The sequence below is a fragment of the Carex rostrata genome, chromosome 17, assembly GCF_964058835.1.
Source record: "Carex rostrata chromosome 17, lpCarRost1.2, whole genome shotgun sequence".
Taxonomy (NCBI): domain Eukaryota; kingdom Viridiplantae; phylum Streptophyta; class Magnoliopsida; order Poales; family Cyperaceae; genus Carex; species Carex rostrata.
The window spans coordinates 569,473-591,037 of NC_135934.1; the positions used below are offsets into that span (position 1 = coordinate 569,473).

A 21,565-nucleotide genomic window follows, 5' to 3' on the forward strand; every position below is an offset into this window, starting at 1 on the left:
GAGAGACAGCCAGTCGCCGAGAGCGTCGGATATGTTTTAGAGCGAGAGGGAGAGTGAGTTAGGAAGAGGTGGAAAGAGAACTAGATTATTAAGATTTGAGAGCGAGGGAGCGTCGGCTAAGTTAAATTATGACTCTCTATCTTGAGTTTTAATTTCATCATGTAAATGAACGGTCGATGTTATTATGAGATTCGAACAATAAAAGTTTGCGAACCCATTTCGATCGTACCAGACTAGGTTTGAGTTTGGTTTGAATTAATTTCGAACCGAACCTGGTTTGGTTTGTTTCAATTCGAACCCATTTCAAATCGAATTAAACTCGAATCAAACTCGAATCGAATCACGAACTACGAATTTTTTTGCCAGCCCTACCTGCCACCTATATATAAAAATATTTTTGTCAACTAAAGTAAAGCATGAAAATAGGAACTATGAAATTAACAAATTGTACTTCATTTTTTTTTTTTTATAGTCTAGCTAGTGATCAAAATTTGTTTATGAATATAAGCCTTAATTTTAAGTTCGTTTTAGAATATGCTTAACACATTTTAGATCCTTCCATGATTTGCAATTTTTTTTTTATAAAGATTAAAGATCAAGCTACCAAAGTATTTAATATTCACAAGTGAATTTTTTATTTATATTTCAAACATACAATCTTTTACAGAGGACATTATCTTTGTCACTAAAGCAAAGACTAATTCTCAACTTATAAAATTTGTGTAGATGGATCATCACCTACTAATTCAAAAAAAGATAAATAATACACAAACCATGCTGATGATCTAACGATGAGTATTGGCTAGTAGATATAACTCGAACAGTGTTTACCTCAAGTTTTGCTTGTTAGGTGCTAATGTCCAGAGCAGCCGATTTTTTTTAAAATACTCAAAAAAAATTATTTTATTAAAAATAATCAGGTTCTGAGTGGAATTTTAAAAATACTCAGGTCGCAGATTTTTTCCACACTCCGGAATTTTTATTCCGGGCCGCGGAAAAAATTTGCGCCCCGAATTTTTTTTTTTTTTTAAGAGTTTGGAGAAAGAAATCAAAGTAGTGGCGACGTTGATGGTACGTAAAAAGATATCCATGTGGATGTAACAAAGGTGGATCCGATTAGAATTAAATCAATCCGGTCCGAGAAACAATGCACAAGGCTCCTTCGATATCGTGCCAGAACATATCCGACGGTCCGGATTAAAACTCAAAAGTTGATTTACTTTAGGATATGAATTCCTTGCTTTACCCAGTTTGTCACCTCTACCGTTGGTGGGAAAAGCCGAAAGCATACGCATTATGTAGCTTATGTTATCATATTTTGCACATAAGCCCTTGTTATTTTGTACAAGTTACTTCAAGCTTTATTTCTTTTAGACTACTCGAGGAAAAAGCCTACTAAAATTATTTTAATTATTATTATTGTCCTATTTAGAATTTAATACTTTGGTTGGAACCTGTATCAATAACAATGAGAAAATGCCTAAATATAGTTGAATTGAATGTGACTTGGATATTTTATGTCATCTGTATCAGATTGACTGAGCGGTATGGAAATTATTATTTGAAATTTTAATGCATAAAGATCTTCTTTTAAATTGGCTTTTGACGAGGCAATTATGCTAAAACTTTAAATATAAAAATAGAAAATAGGTGGGATGAAAAAGAAAGTTGGAGAAAGTGTGTTTTCTGCTAGATCCCTCTCTCTCTCTAGCATCGCATTCCACTCGCTCGCATCGCTTTCAAACCATGGATTTCTTTCTCCAAACTCTAAAAAAAATAAAAAAATCCAGACCGCGGAAAAAATCCGCGCTCGGAATAAAAAAATCTAAAAAAAAAGAATTTGGGGCACGAATTTTTTCCGCAGCCCGGAATAAAAATTCCGGAGCGCGGAAAAAATCTGCGGCCTGGATATTTTTAAAATTCCACTCAGAACCTGGTTATTTTTAATAAAATAATTTTTTTTTGGGTATTTTTAAAAAAATCGGCCAGAGCAGCATATTGAAATTTATATATAGGTGAGAATTCCTTGATTTTACATAATTCAATATTTCGATGCATGCATGTCAGCATGTATAACAATATACTAGTATCATACCCGTGCGTTGCAACGGGGACATATTATAAGAAACAAATATATCAATGAAAATAATAATTATCTAAAAATTAAAACACATGTTAATAGAAAATTTATATGATTATGTATTTTTAATTAACTTTAATCATGATCTCTGATAACAATTTGATGATGTGATGATTCTTTATTTTTAAGTACCAATGATATCAAATAATAGCTCGATTCGAATCTAATATCAAATATCATACAACAATTCAATATCAACATATAATATGATATCAAATAACATCAATAAAAAGTGTTATCGTTTTTATGTATATGATATATATACACACACACACACACACATATTATAAGAAAAATATATATTCACACACACGTTCCAATTTATATTCTTCTTTGTTTCCAATTTAGAATACACACACACATACACACATTGATATATTATATATTGGAAATATATTCTAAATTGCTCACACCAATATGTATAGAAACAAAGAAAGAAAAATAAGGAAATTAAAAAAAAATGATTTCCATTGTAATTCGTATAGAAACAAAGAAGTAAGGAAATATAAATAAGAAAATGGAAGGTGGAGTTTTCTTAATTGAAGAGGAGAAATATGGAATAAAGGAATAAGGAAACAAATAAATATATCGCTAAATTTCAGAATTTGTTCATTTTAAATTGTAACATATCGTGTGGCAGCACATGTGGTGGGTATGTTTTTAACTAAATTTAGACTTCTATACATAAAAGAGATGCATTTAATTAAAAGAAGACAAATTATGTAATTGGAGAGCTGAGATCAAATCCGAAGTTTCATCTCTCAATCGTAGCCGTTAGCGGATCGGACACCCAACGTGCTTAATAATATAATGAAGATATATTGGATGTATATTTTGCTGATCCATGTAAATCTTTGATACGATATTAAAGCATTCTGTTTGTTAATAAAAAGAAATATATACCATATCTCTTCGTAATTAGATGAGTTGAACATGAGCAAATAAGCATAAACAATTAATTAATTAATGATGGTCTCTATATGGCACCACTATCCAAGATGGTAGTCATGATTTTGTCGACAAAACAATCACAAAAGGGAAAAAAATAAAATAATACTACATTTCAATACTGAAAACAGATAACATTTTCATTTTCTTGCATTTTGTTCCGGAGACAAAAATGTGAAAAGTTGCTTTTGCCCAATTTTTTTTTTAAACAATTAAAAAGTCGCATCGTTATCGGAAAATTTATTCGGAACAAAACAAGAACGTTGTGAAGCAGCTTCCCACAAGAATTCACACCAGAATTTTTTTTTTTTCCCTAAAACTACTGCTCATAACGTCGCAGTTTTTTTTTTATATATATATATATAATATTGTAAAATTGTCTAATTCATGAGTTGGTAAGAAATTAAATAAATTTATAAATCATTGTTTTTAAATTAAACATATATATGTATATAGAGAGGGTTCAAATACCTCCATTTTTTGTACCTCCACCATGCCTCCATTTTTAAAACTTTAATAACTCAAAATTTAAAACTTAAAAGTCAAAATAAAACTGTTAGATGTGATCTATATTATTTTCTCTATGTGCTCATAAAAAATTATCACATTTTAATTTTGTTTTTATGTGAATAATAAGTTATAAAATCAACATCTAGAGATTATCCACATTAGTACGTTTTTTACAAGCTCTTGATGACAATCAAAACAAAATTGAAATGCCTTAATTTTTTACACATGCATAAATAAAATAATGTAGATCATATTCAACGGTTTTATTTTAACTTGTAAGTTTTAATTTTTTAAGTTATTAAAGTTTTTAAAAATAGAGACATGATGGAGGCACAAAAAAATAGAGGTATTTGAATCCTCCTCATGTACATATGTATATACATATATATGTATATATGTATATTAGAATACAAGATATAACAGATATACCCTATTAGATGAATTTGGATCAAATCTAATACTGTAGAATTACCAAATTCATAATGTATTTTTTTTTTTGGCACAAATTTCAAAACGGACCCCTTATATTTATAAGAGACACCAATTTCAGCAATTTGTCATGTCATGTCAATGTCTCACTTGACTAATATAATTAAGTAATAAACACATGAACGCTGGTGGACTGGAAGTCTTCCTTGAAAAATATATATTTTGGAATTTTGTATTGTTCCAACACATGAGTGATGCTAATAGACTGAAAGTCTTCCTTAAAAAATATTTTGTAATTTGCAGCCACCAGTGGTTACAGAGCAAAATCCGTGTAAACTGGTGGAAATATAATTATGCTCTCATCCATCTTTGAACGCATAATAATCAATAATTAATATTCAATAGCCTGTAATTGTCCGATGAAATTTCCTGGATCGAGATTATGAAGAAAAAACTTCCCCACCATAACCATTTTCAAAATGACAAAATATATATATCTTGCCGATCGACTTGCCGTCACAATTTGGAAATTTAGATCTAGCTAGCTAGCTATATAAACCCAACACCAACAGATACAATCCATCCTACAAATTAAAGAGACAGGTGCTCTGCTCACCCATCTGAAATCCATGATGAGTACCACAGTTTCATATCAGCCCAACACAAAGAAGGTGGTTGACGAGGTATCCGGTTGGCTTCGAGTCTTTGATGACGGCTCAGTCGACCGCACATGGACAGGCCCACCAGAGGTACTTCCTTTAATGGAGCCCGTTCCACCATACGACGTCTCACGTCAAGGCATCACTCTTCACCATCTGCCTGGCACCCCCAACCTTCGTCTCTACCTGCCTGACTCAGATGCCGCCAAAAAGCTCCCAATTCTTCTTCACTTCCAAGGCGGGGGTTTCTGCATCACCCACCATTCATGGCTCTTGTACCACCAGTTTTATGCCCGTGTTGCCCGTGATGTCCAAGTAGCTGTTGTCTCAGTCGAACTCCCACTAGCCCCAGAGCACCGCTTACCAGCAGCCATTGATACATGCTTTGCTGCTCTATTGCGCCTCCGCACAATTGCCCGCTCCCCTGCTCACGATCTTGCTTCTATGATGCTCTCTGATAATGTCGACTTCTCTCGTGTTTTTCTTATTGGAGATAGCTCTGGTGGTAATCTAGTTCATGCTGTAGCGGCCAAGGTTTTCGAGGAGAAAGACGAGTTCTGGGCTCCACTTAAAGTGGCCGGTGGAATTCCTCTCCATCCCGGTTTTGTTCGATCAACCCGGAGCCGGTCAGAGCTAGATCTCAAGGCTGACTCAGCCTTCTTCACGTTAGATATGCTAGACAAATTCCTAGAACTAGCGCTCCCGGTGGGGGCCACGAAAGACCATCCATACACGTGCCCCATGGGGGAAGCGGCACCACCACTGGATACGGTTAGGATGCCGCCATTTTTGGTTGGAGTTGCGGAATTTGACCTGATTCGTGACACGAACCTGGAGTACTGCGAGTCCATGAAAAAGGCCGGGAAGGAGGTGGAGGTGCTGATCAGCCGTGGAGTGAGTCATTCTTTCTACCTCAACAAGTTTGCTGTCGACATGGATCCAACCACCGGTGAGAGGACCCGAGAGCTCATCGCTGCCATTAAGGATTTCATTGAGCGCCATTAATGATCTTAATTAATATTCAATTTGATGTCTATCGTTTATAAGCATCGTATTGTGATTTGGCAACTTTCTTCGTGGTGTGGCGAATGGCGATGTTGGTAAAATTTGTATGTCGATATATATATTGTAACTGTAACAAGTGTTTGGATTGAAATAAGCAGAATAATTTGATATCCATATCTAAAAAAATAGCAAAAAAATCACTGTTTTTGATGGTATAGAATTTTCTAAAAAACACTAATTTTGAAAAATTCTAAAAAAATAGTAAAAAATTTCCAAAAAAAATATAAAATTTGATCTCCACGCACAATTTAATATGGATATCAACTTGAACGGTTCAGATCTACGTTTTGAACTTTAAAACTAGAGATATGAACGCAAATTAAAACACCCACTTGAATTTGCAAAGCATGGTAGCTTTACTCATATACATATATACATATGTCAAAATTAGAAGAGGAATTATTTGCAAATATTAGTACTTAATAATTTAAATATTTATTCAAAAAATATAAATTTCATGATTATTATTGTATTACTAACTATAATTAAAGTCTCGAATGGTTTGAGATTTAATTACTGGCAAATAAATTCTATAAATAATATTATTGACAAGTAATTCCAGTTGTATTTTGAAATAAATGCCTAAATAAAAATAATAATTTATGTATTTATTTTTCTTAAAAATATTATTGACAAGTAATTCCAGTTGTATTTTGAACTTGTGTGTATGTGTGTTTGCATGCTCATTTTTTTTGTTTTTTTTTTCTATTTCAAACGAATTCAGAACACAGTCTAATAAATACACAAGTTCAATGTAGAAATTAGTTCCTCACTATTCACACTCTGCAGTAAGTCTTGATTGATTGTCTTATATTTTCAAATTAAATTTTTTTCCCAATTTGGTAATTATCTGAAGCAGAGTCTTATTGTGCATGTGCATCATATATTTTGTACATTGAACAATTTCTTATAATAAAATTATAAAAGTAATTTCTGGTGCCCAACAACTAAACAAGTTATATATCAAGCACATGCATACCGTTGTGCTTCTATTAATGATCTCACTAATCTTTAAATTTTGTTTTACTTGTTATCAAAATCAAAATCATGATATTGTTGGGTAATTAGATATATTGACAATGGTTTTTACTGAACTAAGGATCTCAGAAAAATATATGGAAAAAAAGATTCACACATGACCTTAATAGTAAATGTCTTTTATAAAGCAAAAAACTTCAGATTTTATTACTTGAAGAATGAAGAGCAATTGCATATACACTTCTTGGGTTCGCTAATGCTTAACAAAGCATCTGTGCATTCAATTAACTTAAGGTAACCTATAAGAAAGGAAGGGGAATACTTTTTTTTTAGAGACGAATACCAAACAACTGGTACAATCAAACAGGAAAGAGAATAATTTAACAGAGCTAAATGTATCAAACGGATCACAAATTTTTCGACCGACCCGCCAATGTTAAGATTGGAATGAGTGTTCCATTTGTAGTACCATAAGCATTTTGAATCGTCGCTGAGACTGTGTTATTGATTGCAGCTCTAGCAAATATGATATTTTCGAATGTTAAATCTGTACATGGCACAGATGCACTGCACTCTAGCTTCACTACGACTTCCTCTGTTGATGTTCCGTTGATATCTTTAAATGCTATATCACTTATAGCCACATCACTTAACTGCAAAAGCAAATTATATATATATAATCGATCATTTGACATGGATATGTATTAAATTAAATCTCATCTTTCTAAACGATAATTATTTACCTGCATTGTACCATAAGACTGATCTATTACTATGGGTGTTTTAAGATCCATCATTCGTATGCGTTCAAATGTAATATTCCTTGCAAATCCTGATCCTCCCTGTACAATAAAAGAGCAACAAAATAATGATGTTGCTGAATTCATCAGTATACTGGAAACATAAGATAAAACTTTACATATGAAAAAATAATATAAACTAAGTGCAGTACGTACCTCCCATGTCTTGATCCTTAATCCAGTCAAAGCCTGAAAAATGTTCGAGTCGTGGACATGGATTCGTTCCACCATTGCCTCTGAATCTTTTCCAAGGCTTCCTATGCTATTATAGGCAATGACAATAACTTTGCAATATTTTACCAAGTACCAATGATTAATATGCAACTATAATATATTGCATTTGTATTAATTATGTGGTACCTGATGCCATGACCTGGTCCACATGTGATTCCAGAGATGTCGACATCAGAGCAGTTTGTCAGAATTGCAATGCAATCATCCCCTGTATTCATCAAATCTCATCTAAGACACTGAAATTAATTTTGTTTAAGGAGAAAATCACAAGGAAAAAGAAAGAAAGCACTAAGTATACCAGTTCCGATTTTGGATCGGGCTATTTGCACTTGTTGGCAACCTTGCATGACAATTCCATCAGTGTTGGGGCTATCACCAGGAGCCATGATTGTAACCCCATGAACAGTTAAATTGTTGCAACCGTCAAATACCAAGTGCTTGTTTGGGCTGTTTGTCAATCTTACATGTTTCACCACTAGATTTTGACAATTTACAAACTCTAATAGCTGGCATGGATGAATACAAAATCAGAGGAAAGCCAGTGATAAGATAATAATAGATATAAATGAATTACATTCTTAGATATTTGAGATTATTAATTAAACACTTACATAAGGTCTGGAGCATTTCTGCAGAAAAAAAAAAAAAAAGCATATCATGATCCAAGTTAAAACGGAATAAATTATGATTATTAATTAAAAAAACATTTAAATCTAAGAAAATTTTAAATAAACAGTCCTTTGATAAATTGTTGGTCACTTACAGCTCTTTTGAAGCAATCCCACCAAATTGCACCTTGGCCATCAATTGTTCCCCAACCATTCATAACGAGGTTATCGATCGCATAAAATGTGATGAGATTCGTCGTCTCCTTAGTCCAAATCTTGTTAGGTGCTGTTACATTTCCATCAACCTAAATATATTTTTAGCATATTATCGATTAATTTCTATTTTTTATTATATCATGAAATATTTCACTTATTTCTTTTGTCAGTTTTTTTTTATACTACTATAACAATATTAAATAGTACTTAACAAGATGGGAATTTTTATTAATCAGCATATGGATCGGCAATTTCTTTTAATTATTTTAGAATATTTTATGACATTTCTCTAACTAAATTGATGGAACATAGTTTGATGCATGCATCTGATCAGAAAACATTTAATTACCTGGATAGTAATGTTGGATCTGCAAGGGCCTTCTAAACGAATCTTGTTTATCAGGAAATTTTTCCCTGATGGGAATAGCAAAATAGGAGATCTTTCATCCTTACATGCATCATTCCATGTCATCAAAAATGCCTTTTTTTAACAAACAAGGAAAAAAAAAATTAAACAGATAATAAACCAACTAAAATTTATAAAAATGTTTTTGCTAACTAATTTGATGTTCACAGAGAAAAAGACAGAGAGGATATTACCCGAGTATCATCTGTTCTTCCATTTCCTGCTGCTTGGTAATCGACTACATTATAAACATGTCTAGCCGTGGCGAATTTTATCATAAACAGGAAGCACAATCCGACTATTGCGAGTGCCGTCTGTATAAAAAATTTAGCATCAATGAGCAGCATTTTAAACGCCAAAATTATTATATTATGATAAAGAGTTGACAATACAAAAAGGTGAAGAACTAGATAATTGCACACACCATGTTTAATTATACTTTTGAATGTATGGAATTGAAGTTTTTCTGGTATCTACCAATGTGAAGAGACCAGCATCTTACATATAAATATATAGAGGTGGTCTCAAACATTTGGTTATTATGGATAATGGATAGTAATATATTTGATTGCATAACCAATTAGGCATGGATGTAATGGAGAATTAGCGTATCTTTTGGTTTATTTTTCTAGATACCTTTTCCTAGTCTGTGAGCTGGTTATAAAAATGCTTCCTACCGAGAAAATATTACAAATGGAAAACAACCAAATATTTTATTATCACATGCATATGCATGCATGAATGCAATTTATAACTTTATTTGATTTATGATATGCTGAAATTCAGGTGATGCACTTGCAGGAGTTAGTCACCAAAACGAAAAAGGCAATTATTGGACACCAAAATAAGTAATTTGGAAAATACAATTAAAATGGAAGCAAATTAATCAGAAATTAAGATTGGATTAATTATAATCAAATGAAAAATTACAATTAAGCGAATCTAAATCAGGATTAATTTTATTCCCATTTCAAAATCAATGCGATTAGGGCAGCAAATGAGTTGTGATCTGAGCAAGCTGATCCTATCTCAAGTTGGGTCAAGCTGAAGCCGAAAATCAATCGAGCTAATTCGAACTCGATCCCTACACAAGTTCAATTATCAAGACATTTTATATTTATTTTCATATTGTTTTGGACTAATTAATGTGTTAAATAATTAATATTCATTTCATCCTTGATTATAATTTTTACTTACCAATATAATATTTTGTTGTTTTTATAAGAAAGTTTGAACAAAATTTCATTTATAGCTTCCAAATCTTCTTACGATGTGAGGAACTCATAGAATTTGATTAAAATTGTGTAAGGTATAAGAGTAATTTCATTTGAGATGAGATTGGAAAATGGTGGAAATCAACAGTGAAAGATTCAATAGCATAAATTTGACAGAAGGATGCATCATATATATATATAAATTTGTTTCGTCCAGCATATGAACCCTGTATAAATTTAAGTATGTGCACGGTTGACTCCTGCAACTTTGCAACTATTTTTCGACTGTAATATTTATTTGAGGTTTCGCTCTTTATGCAAAAAATGTAGAGATAATTGTTCAAAAAATAAAACATGATGCAACAAGAAATATCATATAAACTAAAATTTAGAATATCTTACAAATGCAGCTACCTCATGTTGAGGACCAATGGTTCATGGCGATGTAGAGGTGATTTTCCTTCAATTTTTTTTTCTTGAAGTGTGTTCATAAGTCATTCTAAACTTAAATGTTCATACAATAAAATTTTGGATTTGTATTCATATCAATATAATAGAATTTTGACAACATTAGCCCAGTGTGATTATAGTCAAATTATTCTAAATTGTCTCCGTATTCATTTAATATCCAATTCATATTCATATCCGAAACTATCTCTATTTGAATCCGCATCTGAGAATTAAAAATGACTATGAACACAGTTCGGTTTGACTATTATCAGTCTGCATACGATCCGTTTGCATCCCTAAATCAATAAAATCTAAGAAACAGCGTTGAATACTAAATGCAAAGCAGCACAATAGTTCCACAACAACGTAGTAGTTCTCATATAAAAACTTATAATCGCACCAGGCTCTTTTCTTACAGAACAAAAAAGAAAGGCAAAATTAATACTAGAGAAGTTGTGGCTAGAGCCTAGGGTTGCCAATTGAAGCCAGAATTGAGCACTTAAATAACCAATGCATATCAAGCTGAAGCGAGTGTTGCCGAATTACACTGATCAAAGCCATACCAGATACCATTGGGGATGGGCCTGCCGTAATAGAAGGTGACAGCTCGGCCCGATGGCTCGTAAATCTTGACGGAATCAGGAATCCATCCATCATAGCCGCTTCGGTACAGGTAGAGGTAGCAGACACCGTACCCGCAGGGGCCTTGAAGCGTAAAAGTGTCGGTGGAGCATCGTTCAAATGTGTATGATGATGGATCGTCTAACCTTGGTGCATATACCTGTTTTTGTTGCGTGTATTAGGGAATGAATTGAATTTATTGTTGGTACTTGGAAATAAATTATGTACAGAGTCATTTAGAGAAGAAACAAATTGTATCTGTAAATAAAAATTTGTAACTAGATGCAAGAAACTAAAAAACTATGAAGTCTTCAAATGTACATTTTTCCCCTATACTTGGAGGTATCAAAATAGGACTCGGTTAAAAAGTTTCACCAGACCTGTCAGAACCTGAACCTGATCCAACTTCATTATATCAAATGACCAAAAACCCGACTGATGAACTCTAACTGACCTGAATTCAATTGACCAAAATCCGAGGGAACCTGGACTTCAGATGACTGGAAACAAACTAGACCCAAGCTCAAATCTGGCAAGACTAATATTATCCCTAACCTAATTGATAACACAGTTCTGAGTCAAAAAAAAAAAAAAAAAAAAAAACAAAGAAAGAGAGAAAGAAAGAAAGAAAAGAAGTTGCCATCATCACAAATCCAATTTACTTCTGAGACCCTAGAACCCCAATGAACCAAGATCCAAGGTGGTTCAAACCCAAATGACATATACTCAAGAAAATTGAATCTAAATGCTCTATCAAACAAAAAAAATGAACTTGAATGACTCCGCGGCAGAAACAACTCAAGTCTGAAATAACCAATGGCCTAAGTAAACCCAAAATGGTCACTTTTACTAAACCAATGGACTATATTTTAAATTAATTTGTGACAGCAAAAAGACCATTTGTTCAAAAAGAAAGGTTACTTTTTTGTTTTTACAATAAATGCACAAATCTCTTTTAGGTATTACTTTAGCTCTTTTCAATCCTTCAATCATTGTATAACACAAAAGGTCTCTTTTTAAGACAAACTAAAAACAATCTATAACCATATAACTAAAGATATTGACTATTGGGAGAATTTATCACAACTGGAGCTAATTTCAATTCTCTTTAACAAAGTAAATTACTGAATGAAAAGTTAGAAAATTTGGGTAAAAATAAAAATTAATGAGAAGATTGAGTACCTCATTGCGATAGCGATCGCCGAAAGCTAGGCTGATAGCATCTCTGGTGTACTTGGGAGAAGAGCAACTTGTTTTGATTTTGACAGTATACGAGCATCCCCATGCCTTTCCAACTTGCTAAAATACCGACCGACAATCAGATCGACATGTTAGAGATAATAGAGAAAGGGAGAGAAGGCAAGAGAGAGAGACCTGATTGTCCCGTATCGTAAAAGATGGAAGCTCTTGCGGTGCAGAAAGAGAGAGATCGGCTACTGAAGAAATGACAAAGGAGAAAAGTAGCAGGAGAAGTGCCGAACTGAGAAGATTCGCCATGATATGAATTCCTTGTTCCTTGTTTCCTATTGTTATAAACCTCTGAGATTTGCGTACAGATGGCAATAAATGAAATGCTGGAGATAAAAATTCCTGTCCCGTACTCCCTCCCGTGGGCCGTGGCCGTGAGCCCGTGACGGACAGGGATTGTTTGCAATTTGCACATGTGGTATGTGGAGTTGTGGACAGTTACCAGTTACCAGTTACCACTCGCCGCTGGGCTGGCACCTGGCAGATATTTAATTATCGATTGCTTTGAATCCTTTCATCCCTAACAACTAACTCCGTTACATTTTTACCGGGGCAGGTGGATCCCAATTATTAGCTATCCCATTTTGTTCGTTCCTATTTGTCGGTGCGGTTCATGCACCTGTCTTCCTGTTTAGATCAACCCCGCTGCCGTACATACAATTATCATATCACCAAATTATTTTTGTGACAGTGCAAGTACAGTATATCAGGGGATATGGATTTGCATAACATTATGCCAACTCGTTTGTTGTAATGAAACCTGCACTGCTCTATGCCAACCGTGAACAAATTAATACCTAGAATAAAATAAATTAGTCACGCTATTACCAATAGCAGTTCTGTCACATCATGTCGCAATATGTCGCGGCATGACACGTTAGATTTGACGGTCACGTCATATCACACAAACTAATTTGGTAACGTTATGTCATATTACGTTACGTGACACATAACTATTTTTTTCAATATTGTTTAGTTATTTTTAATTACTTCTGCATAATTTTCTTATTTTTAACTTTTTTTAATAGGAACTAACTAAAAATATGAAAAAAAAAAAATTGTGGCTAGTCATGTTAACTATATGTGATCATATATATTTTTTTCACTATTTTAATCGCCTCACGTGACTATTTTAATCATTTTTCTTCTCATAACATAGTATTCACGTCACGTCATATTTTTCATTTGCTAACTTAGATTTGAGTTGGATCAGTAAATAGATTATTTGAGATAGCTAAGGAAGTGAGATTTACTAAGGATTGATTTTTCACATGCTGTGACGTGAAATGATCAAATCAGTGCATGTCAGTCGCCTCGCATTTTTTTTCTTTTCTAACATAGATTTTGAGTTAAATTGTAATATTTGAGATCGTTGAGAGTGAGATTTACTAATCCAATTCGAGTGGGATCAACAGTCTAACGGGTCTCTTTTTTTTTTTTTAGAAACAATAAAGGTCTAGCCCATATTTCATTAACCATACAGGTAGGTCTGCTTAAAATTATTGACACTTAGGTTAACTAAATAAGTCTGCTTATGTATTTGTCTGCTGTCCGTTGTTCTGTTAATAACCAGACTAGGCCGCTGCATGTACAATGTGAGTATGATGATGTTAATCGTTAATCGTTAACGCAGCAAAGGTGCTTTCATAGAACGGTCCAAGTCCAACCACACATCAATTGTAGCGAAAGATCAGCCACGCATGCATATATCTCGAATCATGTACTACTTTTGCTTTCATGGCTGATGATGCAACACGCTACTCGCTACAAGAACGAATTGTAACCTGCTCCTTACAAACCCAAAATATATCCAGCTCTAATGCCTCATAGTGGTACTGATTAATGTGATAACATTTGTGCTCTTGTTAATGTAAATAAATTGCTAACAACAAGTTGTTTGAGCCATATTTATTTCCCCTATTTATTTATGCACAACAAGTTTACTGGAGAGGAAAATTAAAAGGCAGACTTAAAAGAAAAAAAATCAATTCAGCAATTACGGCACTACGATGCTGCGTGGTACAAACAAAGTGATTTCCAAATCAGTACTTCCAACAGATTTTTACAATTATCATGACAATATAAGGCGAAGAATTTCTCCTGAATATTTGAACGATTTCTCGGTCTCTTCCAGGCAGTGATCCTTTTCTTCCCTTGACCAACTCTGCGTGCAATAACCATATCAAGTCGGGGTTATACAGAATTAAAACTATAATATGCTATTAGATGCTGTTCAAAAGCTCTTACACAGGTAGAAAGTCCTCAAATGGTAACAAAAACAATAGAACAGTACAGCTACATCCTATCGATTTATTCAGTTGAAATAAAAATAAAAATAACCATACTCTTTGGTCCACTCCAGCCAGCTGGAGGATAAAGAAATATAGATACTGGCATGTATCAAGACAGCATATACCTTTTTAAGCGACTTCCATGGGCTATTTATGGGCTGAACATGATCCTTTAGTGGATCAGAAAAACAGACCAACCATCAAACAATCATGTCATCTAAATACAGATTGGGTGAAAATTTGTCACCCCTAGGCATGAAAAAAAAAAATGGAATTGACTTAGACATAGGAGCAGTTAACACTAGCATTTTACCAGGAGATGTTATTAGACAGAAATACCAAAAAGAAGAACAAAAGAAATGAAGATACTTACAGAAGCTACTTCATTGAGCTTCTCTCGCACATTTTGCAACATCTTCGACAGGTTACCCTCCCATTTGTAGAATTCCAGTTCCTTCTTATCTAATATCATCTCAGCAACCTAAACAAATGAGAATAAAGTCAAAATATGCTCTAGGTCTAAAGAACAAGAAATGACTCCGCTTGAAGTACTAATCATTAGTTCCTTCAGTGGAAAATGAACATAAAAACTGAAGCCACAGTACTGAGAACTATATGATATATCCCTGACATACTATGCAAATCCAAAAAACAAAAATGATAATCACAGATGTATCAACCAAATATAATTCTGACCACACAAATATCCAAAAAAACTACTTTAAACTATAATAGAGCTCTTAGTTAAGCAAGGATGTAGTCACCCTTTATTTACATATGACACCAAATAATACTCTAAGTCTAATGAAAAATAATTTACATGCTCCTTGTACTTTCATGTTGGCTCAATTAAATAGCTCTTTTATTGGTTAGTCAACTCAGCAATCAGCATCAAAGTTGAATTTGTGTTTAAATTTAGCTAATATCATGTGCTGATGAAAATGTAGGGTCTTATTTGCAAAATTAGTATAATACTGGTTAAAATATGGAGCGAAAACCAAAAAGTTTTTTCAACAACTACAGGGAATTTATAGGAGCATGCAAAATTTAGCAACATAGGACAATGCAAGAATCAGATTCATATATGGTAAATTGCATGCGAACAGTCAAGCAAGCATTTAAAAAGTAATTAATAAATACCTCTTAGTAACCAACAAGTAGTGCAATCAGAAGAAGTAAGCAATATAGAAATGAGAGCAACTCCAAAAAGAGAGCCAACCTTTTTACCAATCATTCGGCCTCCGGCTGTGTGCGCGAAATAGACATTATAGAAGTGGCAGATGAAGGCTTGTGGGTCCTTCTCTGACAACTCCTCCAAGTAACGGGCATAAGAAACTCCAGGAGAAGAAGGTTCTGGAATTGTGTGACCCTGTTGCTCGAACCATTCCAAATCCTTTTTTAGTGCCTCTGATCTCTCCAGTCCAGTATTCCTAAACTCAGCATCTGCAATTCACAAAAAAATACATGAATTAATTTTCAGATTACCAATCATGCATAAAGACGCAACGTGTCTAACCTTTGTGAACTTCTAATTAACTGTCTGTTGATAAGATTAGTTAGACACTGCAACGAGTAAGGCTATGGTACTATGCATAGTGCATATTGACCCGTACTGCGGATTAATATCTTTGTTCAAAGTCTAAACCATCGATCTGATCCATTCAACATGATCCATACAAAAATATACTTGCAGACTAAATTTTACATTTTTTAGAATTTTTGTGCTATTCTTTTAATAGATAGAAAATCAATACTTTTGAATGATCTAGAATGTTTAGAGATCAAGTGATTTTTTTACCTGTCTAAAAAAATTCTAAAAAATGTAAAATTTAGTCTGCTATTACATTTTCATATGGAGATCATGTTGAACGGTTTAGATCAACTGTTTGGACTTTGAAAATGGAAATATTGACCCATAGTATGAGCCAATATGCGCTATGCATAGTACCATAACCTCACTCTACTAAACTGCTAATCTTATATTACCAGTAATCCTTCAACACTTACATTTCACCTCTACATTAATCCAGAGAGTTATCCAATTAAGTGTGCATCAATTCATGGCAATCACTGTGAAATTGTTTTTTCAGAATGGCCTGACAAAACCCTCTGATAAGAGGGTCATGGTTTAACCTTTTTTCCGCAAGATTTATAGGACAAAATAATAGATAGTGCACCGGTACCAATCAATACACTTGAACTCCTGATTGGTACCCAATCACAGTCTTTTTAAGTCAGCTAACAATTTTTCCCTCCTCCAAAACACAAACCCGGATACACATATAATACCGCTGTTCTAGCTTCAAAATCATGAGGATAAAGTTAAAGAAATTAAAAACAAGCAAATCGAAAAACATACACGACGGATGTGGAGCTTTCTGAACAATCGCCTCCAGCGTGTCGTAAACAAGCTTGCTATCCACGAGGAAACGGAGGTATCCATTAATAGAAGGTTCCCATTTAGCAACTGGAGGACTCTCGGACTTCTTCTCCCCTTCCTTAGCCTGGTCTTTGGTGTGCAATTTCATGGCCACAGCTCTCATCTCATCCACAAATTCCCCCTTTGCGTGCTTCTTCGGCATATCTGTGGTCGCAGCTGCCACCACCACTGTGTGTCTCCGACCAGTTAGAGTAGAGGAAAGACTAACTTGGGAAGATAGGATGGAACTTTTCTTCAAGAGAAGGTAAGAAGATGGCACGGGGATAGATTTGGGAACTCTATTAGGAAGTTTAATGGTTGAGAAAGAGTGTGACTGAGATATGGGAAGCGTAGACGCCATGATTGTGGTGATTATGAAAATGGATAGAACTGGGGTTTGGTGACAGAAGAAGAAATTTGGAGTGATAGTGAACCTGTATTTGTTTTTCAATTTGTGAACAAGAGGGAAGAAGAAGAAGTCGCTTGTAAGTTATAAGTTTATAACGAAGGAGAAGGAACAAGAGATTGTGGGAATAAATGACGGATTGACGGGATGATGCTGCCTTTCTTTACCCTCTGTAGATTTTAAATGGACAGGGAGCATGAGTGGAAGAAAGGAAGGCCAATTGATGGCAACGAGTCACATGGGTTTACTTTCTGGACGATTTGATGATGTGGTAGTAGGAGTTCACGAAGTATTTATCTTTTCGGTGCCTTGGCTCATTCGTCTCTTCGATTTTCGCGCGGGTGGGACAGACTTCAAGCCCCATACGAAACGCTCGGCCAAATCCAATAGTTTGCCATGACTAAATGCCGCTTTTTTTCTTTTTCTTTTTACTTTTTACTTTTTAGGGAGGTGCAATATTGTACTATTGAGGTGTTGAATATATTATTTGTAATTTTGAGGACGGAGAGAAATTTTTTTTTCTAAATATTTATATTATTTTTTTATTCTCTCTCATAATTAATTCTGTTATAATTAATACAAAATTTAATAAAAGAAAAAAAAATACTTCTTTTATTATTATTTTTTCTCTTTTTTCAAATCTATTTTTGGAGTCCCAAATATCCTTTTTTTTTTCTTTTCATATCTGTATCTCATTTTTTTTTTCTTTTTATATCTCTTTACTCCTAAATTATTCAACCAGTGCGCACGATAAATAGAAATAGTTACAGACACCATATCTATTATTAACAGTTACATATACTAGTATTTGGTGTACTTTGAATGTATATTGCAAAAAAAAAAAAAAATCTTTATATTAATAAAATTATAAGGGTCATTTGTCTTTTACTTTCAAACAATATTGTCTATCGGACATTATAATAAGAATGAGAAAGGCAGAGGATGAATTTTAACACCTACACATGAAAACTGTAAATAGGGAAAAACCATTAGGGTAGGGCCCTCTGAATTTCTAAATATCGAAAAGAAAATTAAGAAAATAGTAAAATTTTAAGTTTTCAAGAAACAAACATATGATAGAGGCAGTGTTGGTGGTGAGTAGTATTCCGTCAAAAATCTCAAAAAAAAAAAAAAAATATATATATAAGGCACGACTAAATTGCTGCCAGCAGTTCAGCGGAGGTGCTGTCGGAGCAATATCATAAATTGTGATGTTCAAACAACAAATCCAAACCGTTAGATGTTTAATCTATATTATAATCTACTTGGAGACCAAATTTTACATTTTTTAGAATTTTTTTACTATTTATTAAGCTGGTTTGAAAACCGCTAATTTCAATGCTGCAGAAATTTACTGAAATCAGCAGTTTTCAAACCAGCTTAATAAATAGTAAAAAAATTTCAAAAAATGTAAAATTTGGTCTCAAAGTAGATTATAATAACATGTAACGGTTTAAATTTATTGTTTGAACATCAGAAAATAAAAAAAAGCCCCGGCAACATCTCCGGTGGAAATGCTGCCGGCAGCAATTTAGCTGTGCCCTATATATATATTATGCCAAAAAGATAGATTCCAATTCCATCTCTGTCCTCGTTTGATCAACATTTTGAAATATGACCCTGATGCTGGCAGACATTTTTCGAAAATTTGAAAAATCGAGAACATAGTTGGAATTTCTTTTTTTTTAGGATATCAATAAAAAAACTCGGCAAAGATTATGGTGTTTTTTTTATACAATTCTTTTACGGTTGTTAATGTATTGTCAATTTATTACAAAATAAACACTTTAAAGTTTAAACACAGAAAATGGGAAACCTTAAAACCTGCCGGAGCAAGATTTGAAGCTGGATTATTTGCCTTAATTAAAAATTTAGAAAGGAGAAAGGAAAAACAATAAAAGAAGTATTTTTTTTTATTAATTTTTGTATTAATCGGGACATATAAGAGAAATAGTAAAAAGAAAAGAAAAAGTAATATATGTATTTAGAGTGAAAAGTTTCTCTCAAGTAGAGTGGAAAAAACATGCCGTGCCGTGATTAACACGTCATGATTTTGGTCTCGTATCGTGCTGTGGTCAAGTGAACAGTGATACGTGCCGTGACTAAAATATTGAGAGGTGGTCACGTCGTGACTTGCGTGCCGTGTCCAAATATAACTAGTTACGTTTCTCACGCTTAACTATTGTTTTCATAATTTAAGTTAGTTTATTCAAGATTCATCATTTGATTAAGACCTAACAGTTCTAATTACACGTGATTACATATTGTACTGTGCTATGATCGGATCTTTCACGTGACGTGCCGTGTCAAATTTTCAAAAGCTGGTTACGGCATGCGAATGGTCATGGCACGGAACATGCGAGTCACAGCACGGAACAGTCACACATACCATACAGTTCCATGCTATAACCGTGCAATTCCGTGATGGAACTGGTTCCGCCGTGTCATTTTTCCCACTCTACTCTTAAGCTCTCTTAGATGTGTTGGTTCTTTTATTAATAGGAAGAAAAAAAATATCAACAATGGGATACGATTTCGTGTAATATAAAAATATAGAAAAACTGTTACGGTTTATAATGTTTAGGAGATGTTATGAACCATAACGTTCAAATAATCCAAACCCTAACATCGCTAATTAATTAAAAAAAAATACCTAAACGTTATAGTCCATAACTGATGCGGTGCGTATTGAAGACATATCTGATTTAGATTCAGACTCAAGGGATGACCACAATAGAGCAAGACCGATAAGAATTGATATATACAACTTGAAGTTTGATCCACTTATTCAATAGCCTAGGCTGAATTTCTAGATAATTAATTCAACAATTTGAGTGAATGGGTTTTTATTAAAGAACAAAGTCTCGTTGACTGCATGGGTGGAAAACTAAGGGTTTGAATTGTGGTCTTCTAAACAAATACATTGCTTTGACCACATTGGTTTTGATAAGAGTTAAATTTTCGTTGGGACTAGTATTGAAAGTATTTATTTGTTTTCATTTTCAATGTTAGTTAAATTTTTCTTTCCTTTAAATATGTATGAATGTTTCTGTCGGAGCAGTGAAGATTATTAGAAAGGTTGAGTTTGTGTGTTTTTTTTATTCTCTTCTCTATTACTACTTAACCGGTACGTGAGCTTAACGGGCAAGATCGTATCGGGACCGCTTTGCGTCAAGTGGTATCAGAGCGAGTTCGACAACCACCTTCGCGCTTGCGTGAAATTGTATCTTCGACAACCGCCAAATTCACCTCCATCGACAACCCCCACACTATTTCCCCTATTACAAGCATCACCAACCTCATGGCCGACCCTAACCTTCTCGCTGTTCTCGGTCGTATGCAACAAAATCATGCCAAAACCATGCAACTCATCACTAATCTTGTGGAACGCCTTGCTCCCATCAACAATCCAAACAATCCACAAAATCCACATAATAACAATGATGAGCATGAGCGCCCGCAAAACCGAGAACCAAAGTGGGATGTACACCTACAAGTCGAAATTCCATATTTTTCAGGCAGTTTAAATCCTGAAGAGTATCTTGACTGGACGAACAAAGTTGAAGAAGTTTTTGAGCTCAAAGAAATCCCTCCGAACAAACAAGTGCCATTGGTGACAATACGGTTCTGAGATAGAGCAGCAACATGGTGGCAATCATTCAAGTATCGCCACTATCTCGACAGTCTTCCCCCTCTCAACAATTGGTTCGATTTGAAGCTTAAGATGACTCGTGAGTTCTTACCGCTCAACTATCGACAAATTAAAAATCGTGTCCGTCAGCCGAGGCATGACTCTAGAAGCTTTAACAATAGTTCGCCTCACCAGCATAGTTACAATATCTCTGATAATATTGTTTCTCCTTCTCCTCACATCCAACAGAGAGACAACACTTTCAAATATCTCGACTGTTTGCCTTGCGGTT

The 21,565-nt window shown here is 34.0% G+C and overlaps 4 protein-coding genes across 4 annotated transcripts; 1 reads left to right on the forward strand and 3 right to left on the reverse strand.

Moving 5' to 3' along the window:
* The first annotated feature begins 4,630 nt into the window (after positions 1-4,630).
* Positions 4,631-5,867, forward strand: LOC144568796 (putative carboxylesterase 17). Its single transcript, XM_078319188.1, has one exon. It carries the CDS (start codon positions 4,657-4,659, stop codon positions 5,689-5,691), a length of 1,035 nt encoding a protein of 344 aa, XP_078175314.1. The 5' UTR covers positions 4,631-4,656; the 3' UTR covers positions 5,692-5,867.
* Positions 5,868-6,983: 1,116 nt separating this feature from the next.
* Positions 6,984-9,490, reverse strand: LOC144568628 (polygalacturonase-2-like). The gene is made up of 10 exons (XM_078319002.1): positions 9,485-9,490; positions 9,188-9,307; positions 8,937-9,068; positions 8,527-8,676; positions 8,375-8,392; positions 8,062-8,269; positions 7,890-7,971; positions 7,686-7,791; positions 7,473-7,571; positions 6,984-7,382 (listed from the first exon to the last, which is right to left on the reverse strand). Exons 1-10 carry the CDS (start codon positions 9,488-9,490, stop codon positions 7,137-7,139), a joined length of 1,167 nt encoding a protein of 388 aa, XP_078175128.1. The 3' UTR covers positions 6,984-7,136.
* A 1,537-nt stretch (positions 9,491-11,027) lies between these two features.
* On the reverse strand, positions 11,028-12,863 carry LOC144568451 (embryo-specific protein ATS3B-like). Its single transcript, XM_078318806.1, has 3 exons — positions 12,653-12,863; positions 12,461-12,577; positions 11,028-11,438 (listed from the first exon to the last, which is right to left on the reverse strand). The coding sequence occupies exons 1-3, from the start codon at positions 12,773-12,775 to the stop codon at positions 11,175-11,177; spliced, it is 504 nt and encodes a 167-aa protein (XP_078174932.1). The 5' UTR covers positions 12,776-12,863; the 3' UTR covers positions 11,028-11,174.
* A 1,556-nt stretch (positions 12,864-14,419) lies between these two features.
* On the reverse strand, positions 14,420-17,710 carry LOC144568195 (heme oxygenase 1, chloroplastic-like). The gene is made up of 4 exons (XM_078318468.1): positions 17,177-17,710; positions 16,037-16,260; positions 15,191-15,298; positions 14,420-14,690 (listed from the first exon to the last, which is right to left on the reverse strand). Exons 1-4 carry the CDS (start codon positions 17,595-17,597, stop codon positions 14,598-14,600), a joined length of 846 nt encoding a protein of 281 aa, XP_078174594.1. The 5' UTR covers positions 17,598-17,710; the 3' UTR covers positions 14,420-14,597.
* Positions 17,711-21,565: the final 3,855 nt, after the last annotated feature.

Excerpts from the sequence above, each read along its gene's own strand:
- LOC144568195 (XM_078318468.1), bottom strand. The coding sequence starts at position 17,597 with ATGGCGTCTACGCTTCCCATATCTCAGTCACACTCTTTCTCAACCATT. Across the intron at positions 16,261-17,176 it reads GAAAGCTCCACATCCGTCGT|ATGCTGAGTTTAGGAATACT; the intron begins GTATGTTTTTCG and ends TGTGAATTGCAG. Across the intron at positions 14,691-15,190 it reads AGCTCAATGAAGTAGCTTCT|AGTTGGTCAAGGGAAGAAAA; the intron begins GTAAGTATCTTC and ends TATTGCACGCAG.
- LOC144568628 (XM_078319002.1), bottom strand. Across the intron at positions 7,972-8,061 it reads CCGATCCAAAATCGGAACTG|GGGATGATTGCATTGCAATT; the intron begins GTATACTTAGTG and ends TGATGAATACAG. Across the intron at positions 7,572-7,685 it reads TAAGGATCAAGACATGGGAG|GGAGGATCAGGATTTGCAAG; the intron begins GTACGTACTGCA and ends TTTATTGTACAG.
- LOC144568451 (XM_078318806.1), bottom strand. The coding sequence starts at position 12,775 with ATGGCGAATCTTCTCAGTTCGGCACTTCTCCTGCTACTTTTCTCCTTT. Across the intron at positions 12,578-12,652 it reads TTACGATACGGGACAATCAG|CAAGTTGGAAAGGCATGGGG; the intron begins GTCTCTCTCTCT and ends TCGGTATTTTAG. Across the intron at positions 11,439-12,460 it reads GCGATCGCTATCGCAATGAG|GTATATGCACCAAGGTTAGA; the intron begins GTACTCAATCTT and ends CAACAAAAACAG.
- LOC144568796 (XM_078319188.1), top strand. The coding sequence starts at position 4,657 with ATGATGAGTACCACAGTTTCATATCAGCCCAACACAAAGAAGGTGGTT.